General features: G+C 39.8%; 1 protein-coding gene across 1 annotated transcript in view; it reads right to left on the bottom strand.

Annotated features, from left to right (window-relative positions):
- The window catches only part of ptpn4a (protein tyrosine phosphatase non-receptor type 4a), a 78685-nt gene that overhangs the window by 33223 nt on the left and 32010 nt on the right, over positions 1-13452 (bottom strand). The window contains exons 3-7 of the mRNA XM_089002649.1: positions 7537-7644; positions 6115-6157; positions 4813-4891; positions 4023-4067; positions 3565-3617 (exon numbers count right to left, since the gene is read on the bottom strand). Of these exons, the coding sequence (XP_088858775.1) occupies positions 3565-3617; positions 4023-4067; positions 4813-4891; positions 6115-6157; positions 7537-7644 (328 nt within the window). The remainder of the gene's footprint in view (positions 1-3564; positions 3618-4022; positions 4068-4812; positions 4892-6114; positions 6158-7536; positions 7645-13452) is intronic.

Here is a 13452-nt window from a genome sequence, read left to right as displayed (position 1 = left end):
TGAGCCACAAAGTATGTTTGGGTTGTTCCGTGTAAAAAGCGTTAGTGTGACGATGTCGGCGCAGTAGGCCAAATCTCATTTCTGGCCTATATAGTGTGAAAACCCACAAAATGTGGTGAGGGGGCAAGGAGGCTATAAACCACAAACAGATGACTCCGGTACTTTCCAGTGCTGTAGCGAGTCACAAACAGCTGGCTGATAAACAACCTGCAGTCAAGTTCAATTAAGGGAGGCACCCTGCAAGAGGTGTTGCCCCATAAGTGGGGGGTGAAAAAGTATATTGAAAAAATACCTGAAAAAATACATAGAGACAATCGAAAATGTATAGATTGCAAACTTTAGTTTTTCATTAGTACATGTTGGGTGATCAAGGAACGAGAATATGTCATTAATTACGAATCTAATGATTTAGCATACCGCTTGAATCCAGTTTAACAGGTATACAGATGTTGATCTGTACCAGCCCAGAGAAAAAGAAGTACTATCTAAGGATTGATTTGAGATTATTACTCAATAGATGGGGATGTATACTGTGAACGTTTGTAATTGCAAGAATCCAAACTAGGGCGCGGAAAATCCTACTGGACCCTCCGCACCCTGCCCACCACCTTTTCCAGCTACTCCCCTCAGGCAGGCGCTACCGATCCATGCGCACCAAATCCAGCAGACATTTAAACAGCTTCTTCCCCCAAGCCATTAACTCTTTGAACTCTTTCAACAGTAGCCAAAATGGAACTGTATAGTGCAACTTAGCTGTTTTTTTTTGACAACGATACTAGTGCAGCGTGTTCTACCGGAAACATATTCCTTGTGTGTTCTACATACTTGGCAATAAAGATGATTCTGAGATGCTTCTACAAAATCTAATACAGTAAAGTCTCGTTATATCGATATCGGTTATATCGATAGTACCGCTTATTACGATACTATTTTCATTTCCCTTGCACATTTCTAGTCTTTTTATGTATAATTAGTACCGTTTAGTACGATACCCGGTTATTAAGATAATCCGGTTATTACGGTGCTCCTTTTCATCCCCCGCCGGCCATTTTTGTTGTTTATATCGATATATCCGTCGCGCCATTGGTCAACTTGGTCACGTGTCTTGTTACGTGAGCCGCCACCGGTCGCGCCATTGGTCGACTTGGTCACATGAGCCGCCATCGGTCGCGCTATTGGTCGACTTGGCCGTGTGACTTTGTCACGTGACACGCCATCGGTCGCGCCATTGGTCAACTTGGTCACGTGTCTTGTTTACGTGTCACGCCATCAGTCGCGCCATTGGTCGACTTGGTCAGGTGACTTGGTTACGTGCCCAGCACCCGTGTAGCAGAGCCATTTTCATTTTCAGACGCTAGCTCGTGTGTAGCAGACGAGATTGAAGTGTTTGTGTTAAAAGGTAAAAATGGGAAGCAGAAGAAGATTGATGACTTTTTTAAATTGTATACATAATACAGTAAGATGTAAGCGTTGCAGTTTCCCTGTTGTGTTATGTAGATGCCCACTGTACTGTATATGAATGCAATCGTTTTTTGCAACAATGTTTCTTGTTTTGCCTGCTGAAGCGCGATGATTTTGAAAATTATTAACATTCCATACTGTGTATTAAAGGACAGCCGATGTCACTTTTTATTCAAATGCAAATAAAAATGACTTCACGCCAAGACGTCTTGCATTGCTTGTGAATCCAAACAATGGCTTCATATTCGGATAATATGCTTTCTTGTTACACATCCAGTTATGAATATGTTTCAAATACACTGTAGTTCTGAAGATTAAAGCATACATGTTTACAATCATTAAAGAATTATATGTGCCATTTTGAGGCAACATTGGGGGAACATCTCTCACCCCCCAAAAAAAAGGGAGCTAATGGCCAGCTCCGTTTCTTATATGGCGCTTGGCTGCCCTCTTTTGGCGGCTTTTGTTTAATGCAGTTCGGCGCAGGATCGGATATATCGATAGTCCCGGTTATATCGATATTTTTTCGGACTCCCTTGAATATCGATATAACGAGACTTTACTGTAATTCATATATTTGCCTTAATAATCATAGAAAGAACTGTTGATGTACTTTCCAAGCATAAAGCGAGAATCTATACCGCATTGGTCCCAGATTGACGATAAATTTGTGTAACTGCCTTTTTGAAAGAAAATAACATAATATAAAGCAAATTGAAAAAAAAATCATGATCAATCATTATCCAAGTGCAAGAATATTGAAACTAATATGTAATTAACGTCAAATATTCAAAGAGTTTGCATGCATAACACTATCATGATGTATGCTATTGTCAGATCAGAATGAACGTTTAGCATGAGTCCAGTCCCACATGTTTGCCCTTACTGTCCTAGATAATTAATTGATATAAAAACCCTTTAGAAATTCAAAATATACTTGTTATACAGGGCATCATTAACAGAGTATCTTAATTGTTTTGCCAAATGAAGGTCTTCGCTGTGCTACATTCGCCAAAAACATCCACATTCTCACTGTCCACCTTGTCAGCATGTGCATACATTTTGCTGTTAGAATAGAAAGAAACTTTCCTTTTGGAGTCGATTTATTTAAAGAAAGTGGGAAAGCTCGTAGTATATAGAGCACAGGTGTCAAAGTCAAGGCCCGGGGGCCAAATCCAGCCCGCCACATCATTTTTTTCGGCCCGCGAAAGCATATCAAACTTGTGAAATTCCATGATACTTGCCAAGATCCTGACCAAAATGTCATATTTTTGGATGGAAACCACAATAACAGTCATTATTCTTGACTTCAGATTTGAAAACTAGTTATTCATTAATTGGTTGTGCGCTCTATATGTAATATGTGGAGGGGCTTAAACATTCTAATGGCCTCCCCAAATTCATAACGGCCCTCAAGAAGAAACCTTAACTATAATGTGGCCCGCGGCAAAAAATGACTTTGACACCCCTGATCTAGAGTGTTTTATTTATTTATTTATTTATTTATTTTTTTTGTTATGTAATCTGTTTGGTTCTGCCTGCAACCCAAATAAAAGTGATCAATAAGATGCAAGGTAAGGCTAATATTAGAGCAAATTGGTTCGTAATAGCCATAAAACAAAGAGTGTCCTCAATTTCAAAATTTAAAATCAAAGTGTCACTTTAAGGACAAGTAAAGAGTTCTCCATCCCTAATGTGCTGAACCATTTTTTGAAATATGCACGACGTTGCGGTTGGACAGCAAAACAGCTCTGCTGAAGAACAAAAATTATAGGACAGGATTTGCAAACTGCTAATTTGACTGAAGCAGTCAGATTTATTTTATTTTTTTATCGCACAATTTCATTACATAATAATCAGTGAATGTCAGTCCTCTCTCTATGGCCACTGAGTTAAAAGTGCATCAGTGAGGATTTCAAAACTATGCAGTGCCATTAATAACAGACCACATCTTAATTGAATAGTAATGGCTTGAGAGCACCAGTCATAAGGGCACTGGACCAAACACAACCATTACGTTGTGTGTACATAAAGAGAGGTTTAATGAATTGGATTTCAATCATAATGAAGAGTGAGTGAGTCTATCCAGGGAGCACTACTTACATTGAACAGCATAGGATGCCAAGAGTGCAGCTGTGTTGTGAGGACAGGGTAATCTGGAGGACAAAAGAGAACAAGCACCCAAGCGGACATGTAAACACACTCACTCGTGTTTCTGTTCACAGCCAGAATTTCGCTTTGGAGTCATCATTCATTCCTTTCATCACTTTGCTGCTGTGAAATGTAAATTTCTCCACTGTGAGACTAATAAAGGCAAATCCAATCCAATCCAAAAATCACAGTTATTTTCACACAAGGGAAATTCCTCTCAATGTGATCTTGAAATGTGAGAACAAAATGATTCTGGTGTGAAGATTCAAAGAAATAGATGCAAAAAAAATATGATGAGCTCATGATTAAAAAAAAATCCCAATCTAGCTTTAGAACATGCAACCACGCACAATGCGCATTTTTATTCCAAGAAGCATACTGATCAGCATGCATAAACACATCAAACTCACCTTCCAGTAAATATATCTTGCTTGATCTGAAGAAAATACTGGTACCTGAAGAGAAAAAGACGCTTGATGACTGACTGAACAGAAATATGGCCTATGCAGGAAGAACACTAGGAGGTTTCATCAAATTATCATGACCACTGGAATACCCATAGCCTCCTGCATATGACTGAATAACAGATGTGATATCACTGCCTCTCATGTCATTGCTTCACTGTGATTAATAAAATCGGTTTCTCTGGATTAGGGACATAATAATATATCTATTTAGTCAATTTATTGATGTGTCTGTGCCTCGATCGAACTATATTTACAGTGTAGAAACAAGTTATTGAACGATTGAATCAATATAAATCATGAAATAATTGTATCCACAAAATTTGCAGTGGCTATTTTTAAATTCAAGTTTGTATGTTGTTGTTTGTTTTGCTCCTCTGTTCATTTACAGAAAAGCTATGTTTACCGTATCAAAACATCATATATAAATCACCTTTATCATATCGAACTTGATCCAAGGAAGCAATATATTACTTTGTGTGGAATTGTTAGACTTTACATTGCCACACATTGTATTGGTCAAAAAACATATTGTTACGCCACTAGTATAAATACTAACGGGCCACAAATCATTCAAACAATCAGTATTATATGACCAAAAAATGTGGGATTCATTCCTTTGGTGCATTCAATAATAGAGTTTATGTTGGAGCCACCGGAATCTAATTCAGCTATAAAACAAGGACCCATGTTATTAGTCTAGATAACAACTGAACAAAACAATCAAAGGTCTTACCGAGTGTATTCTTCCTGAAGTTTGCTGGGATCAGTCACAAAAAATTTGACTCTGAAGCTTAAGTTGTGGGGGGAACTTCCTGTGAGGAACATGAAAAAAGAGGAGAGAGCTGATCATAAAGACTAAAATGTGTGTTTAAGATAGCGTAAATGCAGTTGACTGATTTAACCTAACAACCAAATACAAGACGCCATAGAATATTGATACCACCGGGCCAAATTAACATATCACAGTCCTCCAATACTTGGGGCTCAATCTGACAAAGAGAAGTAAAAGTCAGATTCAGTGTTGGGTGGAATCTCAGCATATTGCGAAAAACATCAGTGTTCAGGTACCACAACCATAAAAATTTACATATATCTTGGGCCATTATCAACACTTAAAGAGTAGTCAATAATTTGTAAAATAACAAATATAACTGTACGCACATGAGGGCCAAAATGCACAAATGAAATTTATTATTACATGTCTTACACACATATTATATGTATTACAATTTGAGGAAAAAAATGACCTTGATCCAATTTGGATATGATTTCGGGTCAGAAGCCATTGCTAAACTGTTCCTTGAATGCATGGGACTATGATTGCATTCAACTTTACTTTTTTTTCTCGTGCGAAATAGGACCACGGCCTAAACCGTGCTATGTTGAACACGGTAACATGCATTAACAATAACCACAGTCCAAAAAGAGAAGAAAAAATGAAAACTACTTTTACAATTGGAAATGCAGAAATGGTAAAGGCTTAATGCAGAGTGGGTGAGCAATAGTGACATTATGGACTGTACAACAACAACACTGCAATGCCATCCAATAATGATAAAATATGACAAATATGGCAAATGCATAGAAGAAGTGTGGTTACAATGTGCTGGATCAAATAAAATGCTCCTTGAAGAGACAATAAAAAGCCACGGTTGAAACAAAGTTCAGGCAGTGCTGCAGGACTACAGATCTCAAATTGTATTGAATCAAAAGCGTGCTTGATTGTTTCGAAGCTTGACGTTACAAAATCTGAATTACTCACTAGCAAATACAAGAGCAGAGTTAAAATGGAGTTTAATCATCGCTTAAGGCAGATTTAAGATTTGAAAACACAGATCATGTGGACTGGGTAATTCTGCTGGAGGTAAAGAGCAGATTTGCAACATTCACTCGCTAAAGCCGGACGACAGATTACTGCTTCAACCAGATGATGAAGTCTGAATTTTGGGGCAATTGGGGAGAACGTGATATGAGTGACTGCAGGAAAACTGTCTGAGGCGCTTTGTTAAAGTGGGATGTTGTGGATTTCACCTACTTTTTAACTGCTTCCTGATGGGCTTGTTGGGATCCAGCCAGCGCTGTAAAATATTGATTGAGAGACACTTAGAGACACCACAACGCTTCCACAGCATGACTACATCACCTAAATTATTCACCGTTGGTCCCACACACGCACACACATACACAACAATTAGAAATATGCAAACATATGGATACCGTATATGGTAGGTATGTGAATGGATGGTAACAATTTTAGTAATTTATTGAAAAGTCATGACACAAGACAAAAAAAAAATTGAAAAAGCAAAAACAAAAACAGATAAAAAAAATAACAAGAAAAAGAACATATATTCTTTTGAAAGAGCATGTTAGCATTTAAACTATGCTGATGAATAAAATAAATTCTAAAAGTTACAGTGAAAAAGTTATTTGGATCGACTTAATTTGAACAGTTGCAGATGCTTAAAATGTGTTTAAAGCACAGAGGGCCAATGGATGCAACCTCACTTCTGCAAACACTTTAGTTACACCCCTATCGTGAAGGGAGTGCTCACTGACTAGCAGCGCTTCCCTCAATAGGGGTTACCTCACTAGGGTTTATTTGCAATCATTGAGTTAAAAATAAAAAAAAGGGAAAAAAAAGAATAAAACAGCATTTTTTTATGTTATGTACTTTGTGTGAAGTTCTTGTCTCTACTTTAATAAGCAGAAGTTGATTAGAAACTGAAAGAGTTTTATAGACACTTTGAAAGGCATTTTGCACTAAATTTAAAAACATTTCATTTCAACACTGTGCATATCGGAAAGCAAATAAAATGGCCAACAAGCCCACTGAACCACACACAGTCATATAAACACACACTCCTGAATTATCAAACATGATACTGACCGGAACTTTGACGTTCTGTAGGGAAAGAGATGCCCATTTCACGGTAAGATCAGCGCATAGTCATCAAATGGTGAGTATATTGTATATACAGTAAAGTCTCGTTATATCGATATTCAAGGGAGTCCGAAAAAATATCGATATAACTGGGACTATCGATATATCCGACCCTGTTTGCATGTAATTTTCTCCGTGCGTGCATAGAAATAGCATCGATATAACCGGGAATATCGATATATCCGATATCGATATAACGAGACTTTACTGTATTTAGCTGTTTGAATGTTGCTGTGCCGATGACCATTTTGTGTTTGGGAGTCTTTTACTGAGCATCTTCATCTTTATTAAGTTCATAGAGTTGCTTGTTCTGTAGCCACAAGAAGACATAAGCCAGTGTCTTCTTGTGCCGGTCCCAAGCCCGGATAATACAGAGGGTTGTGTCAGGAAGGGCATCCAACGTAAAAGCTTGGCCAAAACAAACATGTGAATCAAACCTCTGAGGATGGAGGACATTGATTCGCTGTGGCGACCCCTTGAAGGGAAAAGCCGAAAGGAAAAGAAGATACTGACCGGAACATCTGAAGAGTCATCTGCCAAGTGCAGGCCAAAGTAGTCTCTTTCAGTCAGCTCCAGGTGCTTGAAGACGGCATCTTGCAAGACCTCCCCATGATCAGACTTCTGCAGGTTGGGACACAATGCGGAAAATATATTTAAAAAAATCTGAAACTGAAAACTTGTTTTGACAAGGGGGGCACCAAATTGCCTTTTTAAAAGGCACACTTTCCTTTGCAGATCTCAGAGGTATGCCCTTGTCTGTTGCTTTTACTGAATTCCTCAAGTGAAACATCACGAGACAGTCAGCGAGGCTACTACGACGCGAGAGCAACTAATGGAATCATATCTAAGTCAGTAGAACGTCACTGCAAATGTCATGTTGTATCAAACTATGAAGCTGGAAAAACCATTTCCCTCCGTACTTGTCTGGGATATTTAAGTTCAGAGGGAAAAACTCATTCATCAACAATTAGCAAGAGAAAATGTACAAAGAGGGAGGCTCAGCCTGAGGGATACTGTAGTAAAGTAAGCCTAGTGCTGTTAGGGGTAAATTGATGCGCACAGTCAAAATTGCACTTAATGCAATGATCTTCGAAATCTGCTTACTGAACATGTCTATTGGTGGAACCAAATTAGAATGTGTGTCAACAGGTAAATAGTGAATGTAAAAGTAACTTTTTTGTTAAGTTTTTTTCCTTGAGTGAAATAAGCCATTAATACATAGAAAGGTCTGTTTATAAGATGCAACCCCAGTTTGTCACCACAGCACCATGTAGTTGTCAGTATTAATTGATTCATAATGTCTTTAGCATAACCATGATGCAAAGAAAGAGTTGTCAGAGTGGGAAGATAAACTGTAAAACGACATGGGAAACATAAATTCACATCTGATCCAACTAAAATCAAGTGTAACCACACCATCAAAGCTCCCGCGAGAGAATACGCACACACACGCACGCACACGCACGCACACACACACACACACACACACACACACACACACACACACACACACACACACACACACACACACACACACACACACACACACACACACACACACACACACACACACACACACATTCACTAACCTATTGCTTTCTTCCACATCTCTCTCTCTTTTCCCTGGTGACACACTTTTACAGCCCAGTGTGTGACCATGAACATGCACAAGTTTGCCAACGTGTGCGCAGGCACATGCGGGCAAATAGTTGACAGTTGGCTTGTTGATGTGGCGAGCCTCAAGGGCCCCCAGCCGTCTATTAGCCCTGTGTGTGAGCGTGTCTGTGAGGGTCAAATGACACTGACTAACACAGTCTGTGCTCTGCTCATATTTTCCCGACTGCTCACTTCATTTCCCAATTTATGACACATCAAAAAGTATGTGTTCAAAGGATATTGTGTGTTGTGGTGAACATAATTCAAGGGTTCCTGAAAAAATAAAAATCAAAAAATACAAATTAATGGTCAGATGTAATCCACAAACGTTCAATAATGTGATTCACAGCCATATCACAATGAATATTATTAAAAATATATTAAGTTCTTGGTTTGCTATTGGATAGTCGGATGCAGGTCAAATGAGAATACAGACACTCCCCAACTTACGAACATTCGACTTACGAATAACAGTACATATGAACATATTTGTGGGTACAGTATGCCCAAAAATGTTCGGACAGAGACGCTGTAAGGTAGATTTTGTATTGCACGCCTTTTTCCGGCCGAGCTCGCCTGCGATTGGCTGCGTACTGTGTCTCACGCAGATGCACGCACACAGACACATTAGAGGATTCAAGGGCTGGATGTTTAGGCGACGGACACCAAGGCTGACAAATCAGCCCCGGCTATGCTAATGTGTTGCCAACGAGTTCAGGCCGCGATCCGCCGAGCACGCTTACGATTGGCTGCGGAGTGTATGTGGGCGGGGAGGAAATCCCTCTTGCCATGTGATGCTCTGAGGAAGAGGCACCGAGCTCACTTACGATTGGCTGTGTAAAGTATATGGGCGGGGAAGAACTCCTTCTTCCCAGTTGACGCTCCAGGAGGACGTGATGCATAACAAAAAGCAATGGCTGCTGGCACGTAAATCAGTAATTACGTGACATCACATTTGCATTAATTTTTTTGTAGCATTTTCAAGTGTTATACCCCAAATGTCTAGTTCAGGGGTGGGCAAACTTTTTGACTCGCGGGCCGCATTGGGTTCTAAAATTTGACAGAGGGGCCGGGCCAGGAGCATTTGGAGGGAGTGTTTGGGCCGGAAATACTAAACCTAAAGCATTAAAGGACAACCGACGCCTCCTGACAAGTTATGTCCATAATTTATAAAATCACTTCAAATGACTTTGACTGAGTGTATTTTACAAAGATTCCACAGCATATAGCTATAGTTTATGTTTTAAGACTTACACATAAATAACGCTATGGTGAATCGTTGTGTGTTGCACTAAGACAACTATTTGATATTCGCTGACACAAATTCCCAGCTGACAAATCAGCCCATTTCCAACGGAGCTTGGGCGCAATCTTCTGCATTTTCTGTGTGCTACATTGCTGTCGTTGACGTCTCAAATTGATATGGGAGGACTCCTTGAATCAATTGCAAACATTTATGCTTTCCTCTTCAGAACTATTTGAATCATATTCATAACTGGATGAGTAACAAGAAAACATCTTCTCCGAATCTGAAGCCATTGTTTTGATTCTCGAGCAAGGCAAGACGTCTTGGCATGACGTCACGAACAAGGGGGTGGGACCTTCTGAAACTTGCCATTTCCGGATTCATTTTGAAATCATTTTTATTGGTGTTTTTCATTTAACTAAAAATATCAGCCTGCCTGATTTGGGTATTTTAGATGCTATAAAACGTTTTTCTGATGTCAGTGGGAAACAAAAAAAAATGGTGCCGGTTGTCCTTTAAATGTAGTGTGTACAAACCGCATAGCACAGTAAGAATACTACAACCCAATTTAGTAACTGTCTTTCAAATGTGAAAAATATCCCTGATCAGTTAATAAATTTGTCTCAAGGAATATGGCCTTTACATACTATTTCGCAGATACTTGGAGGAGGAAATGGAAATAGATTAAAATAACATATGCGCTGTGATTTATCAAGATTGCGTCTGTTTTTAATAAGTTTTCATTGAAGGGGCAAAGTTAAAGAAATCAACATTTATTGAAAAATTGAATCACTTTCAACATTCAAAACATATTATTACACAACGAAATATTCAAGCTCAATAATACCTACTTGTGTTAAATTCCGCCAAATCATAGATGGTTTGTCCTGACCGGGCGCTCAACAAACTCCACTGACACCCTCGCCTTCACGCGCAAACAATATACGAGCACACAGACATAGGCTACCAGCAGTTGAAATTTGCATACTCGGCACGGCAGCCAATCAGAAGCCTGCTTCTTTCTTCCGGACTTTATCAAGCGTTATAAAGTCGTGCAATTGCATGTCATTTTCCAAAATAGATGCACCGAACCTCAGCCTAGAAGAAAGATTCAAAAGAAGCTAACAACATATGTGACGCTACAAAACGTAAATTTACATTAAACCGTGACTGTGAAGTATACGTGAGACTTATGAAAGGGGCTTCGTGGCTCTTAGGAAGCAATGCAAACGTTGCATTGTGCACCACAATGACAATCGACTCCTGCAGCAAAATCTACGGCCATGTGCATTTACCGTAAATTAAGCAAGGTAGCATTTGTAGTAGGTACATTCTTCATTAAAAAAAATACTTCATGGTTGGTGGCAATGTTTTTAAATGTGATTGGTTGTCTCATTGTGCTTCAAGTTGTGAAAAAATGGGGCAGGCAACTTTTCAGTTAACTACCCTGTTGTCCACTAACTTTTTTGTCATGAGTTTCAGACACTGTTTTTACTATAATTTGGACAAGTTTGGCGGGCCGGATTAAAAAGCCTAACGGGCCGTATGTGGCCCGCGGGCCGTAGTTTGCCCATGCTTGGTCTAGTTCAACGGATGATCGTGAATAATAACCTTCCCTCGGAAGTTTGAATACTTCTAATAACTCTGACAGTTCATCGGACAATGACTATTTCTACACAAGTGTGGAGGGGGGGGGGGTGAGCAGAGAGCTTGGAAAAGCCTCAAGTTGTCAGAGGAGCATATCCTTTCACAGGAAATCTTGGACTAACGATTGATGAAAACCCATCAGAGCTGAGTATTTGAATTCTTCAGTCTTTCTATTGGGACGGCCCGGTAGCCGAGTGGTTAGCACACCGGCTCCACAGTGCAGAGGTCGCCGGTTCACGTCCCGGTCCGGCCTCCCTGTGTGGAGTTTGCATGTTCTCCCCGAACCCGCGTGGGTTTTCTCCGGGTCCTCCGGTTTCCCCCCACACTCCAAAAACATGCATGGCAGGCAGATTGACCACTCCAAATTGTCCCTAGGTGTGAGTGTGAGAGTGACAGTTGTATGTCTTTGTGTGCCCTGCGATTGGCTGGCAACCAATTCAGGGTGTCCCCCGCCTCGTGCCCGAAGACAGCTGAGATTGGCTCCAGCAACCCCCGCGACCCTAATGAGGAATAAGCGCTACGGAAAATGAGATGAGATGAGTCTTTCTATTGATAAATGGATTATTGACTCTGTACTGGTCTAGACTAATCGTTTTGCTGAACAAACCGGGCAGGATTTACAAACTCATAGCCAGCATCAATGACACCATATCGAACATAAATACAAAAAAAGGAACGTTTTTCACCACATAAATTGTTGGGGAAGGGGTTCAATTTTTATGAGAACGTAATTAGCAGTTTAAAGTTGAATGGCAATGCAAAGTAAACATTGAATGGGTGTGCAAATAGGCAAGTTCCATGTCTGTTTCTAATTTGGATTTGCATTTATTAGTCTCACAGTGGAGAAATTTACATTTCACAGCAGCAAAGTGATGAAAGGAATGAAAGTAGAAAAACAAAATACAAGAGCTGCTGGAAAGGCAGCCACTCTCGTGGCGCTGTCTTGAAGTCAAAAGAACAAAAAAAAAACTAAAAAACTAATAATATGACAGCACAAAGCTCAAAGCTTACAGCTGCCTACTTGGGCGCCATTTTGGACTTCTATTTATATATCTACAATGTTTTGCATATTGAGAACTACTTGGACGAGACTCATGTTAATCCCATGACGAAACCCATGCGACTTCACCCATCCCTTCTGCCATACTGTGTTGCAGAAATAAACAAAATAAAAGGTGTGCACGCAGTGTGTGTGACATCACAAGGTGCAGGCGTAACATAAAAAAAGAAAACAATGCAAAACATGGTGTTTACTGTATATTCTTAAAATAGTGCATGTTAACATCGTGTGATTCTGATTTTACTTCACTGGAAAATTCAGACACCATTGAACCGACTGAATACCACGAATAACACTTTCGTTCAATGCTTTTTTCTTTACAAAGTATTTCATCACTTTCAGTTTTATACTGAGAGATGCTGATATAAAATGACACACTATTGGCATCAAACATATTTCCACAAGGATTTACTTCCCTTTTTAAGACTATTCATATGCATGCTTACAGCTTCTACATTGTCTGAAGCAGCTTGCCAAAGTCACATGTGCACATGCTCAGAGCTCCTTGTTTCTTCTTCACAGGGAAGCCTCTGCCATTCAGTGAATATGTGTTGGAACAAGTGTGGCGGGTCTTAAAAGCATGAGAGGAAAATATGCAAAGGGAGCGAACAGTTGTGCATTGTTAAAACCGAGCCAAGAACAAGGAAGAGCATGTCAGCGCATTCTTTCTGCTCTTTTTAACAACAAACTTTGAGCGCAAACTTTGTGTTCTGGAGGGACGACGGGCAGGAACGAATCATGATATCAAATGGAAACTACAGCGAGAGTAACACAAGACAAACAAGGGCAAGCCAGATATTGTGTGTACGCGCGTGTGTGT

This window comes from Hippocampus bargibanti, linkage group LG08 (assembly GCF_051943395.1).
Source record: "Hippocampus bargibanti isolate YZ-2025 linkage group LG08, ASM5194339v1, whole genome shotgun sequence".
Lineage (NCBI taxonomy): Eukaryota > Metazoa > Chordata > Actinopteri > Syngnathiformes > Syngnathidae > Hippocampus > Hippocampus bargibanti.
This window is presented reverse-complemented; position numbering and strand designations above follow the sequence as displayed.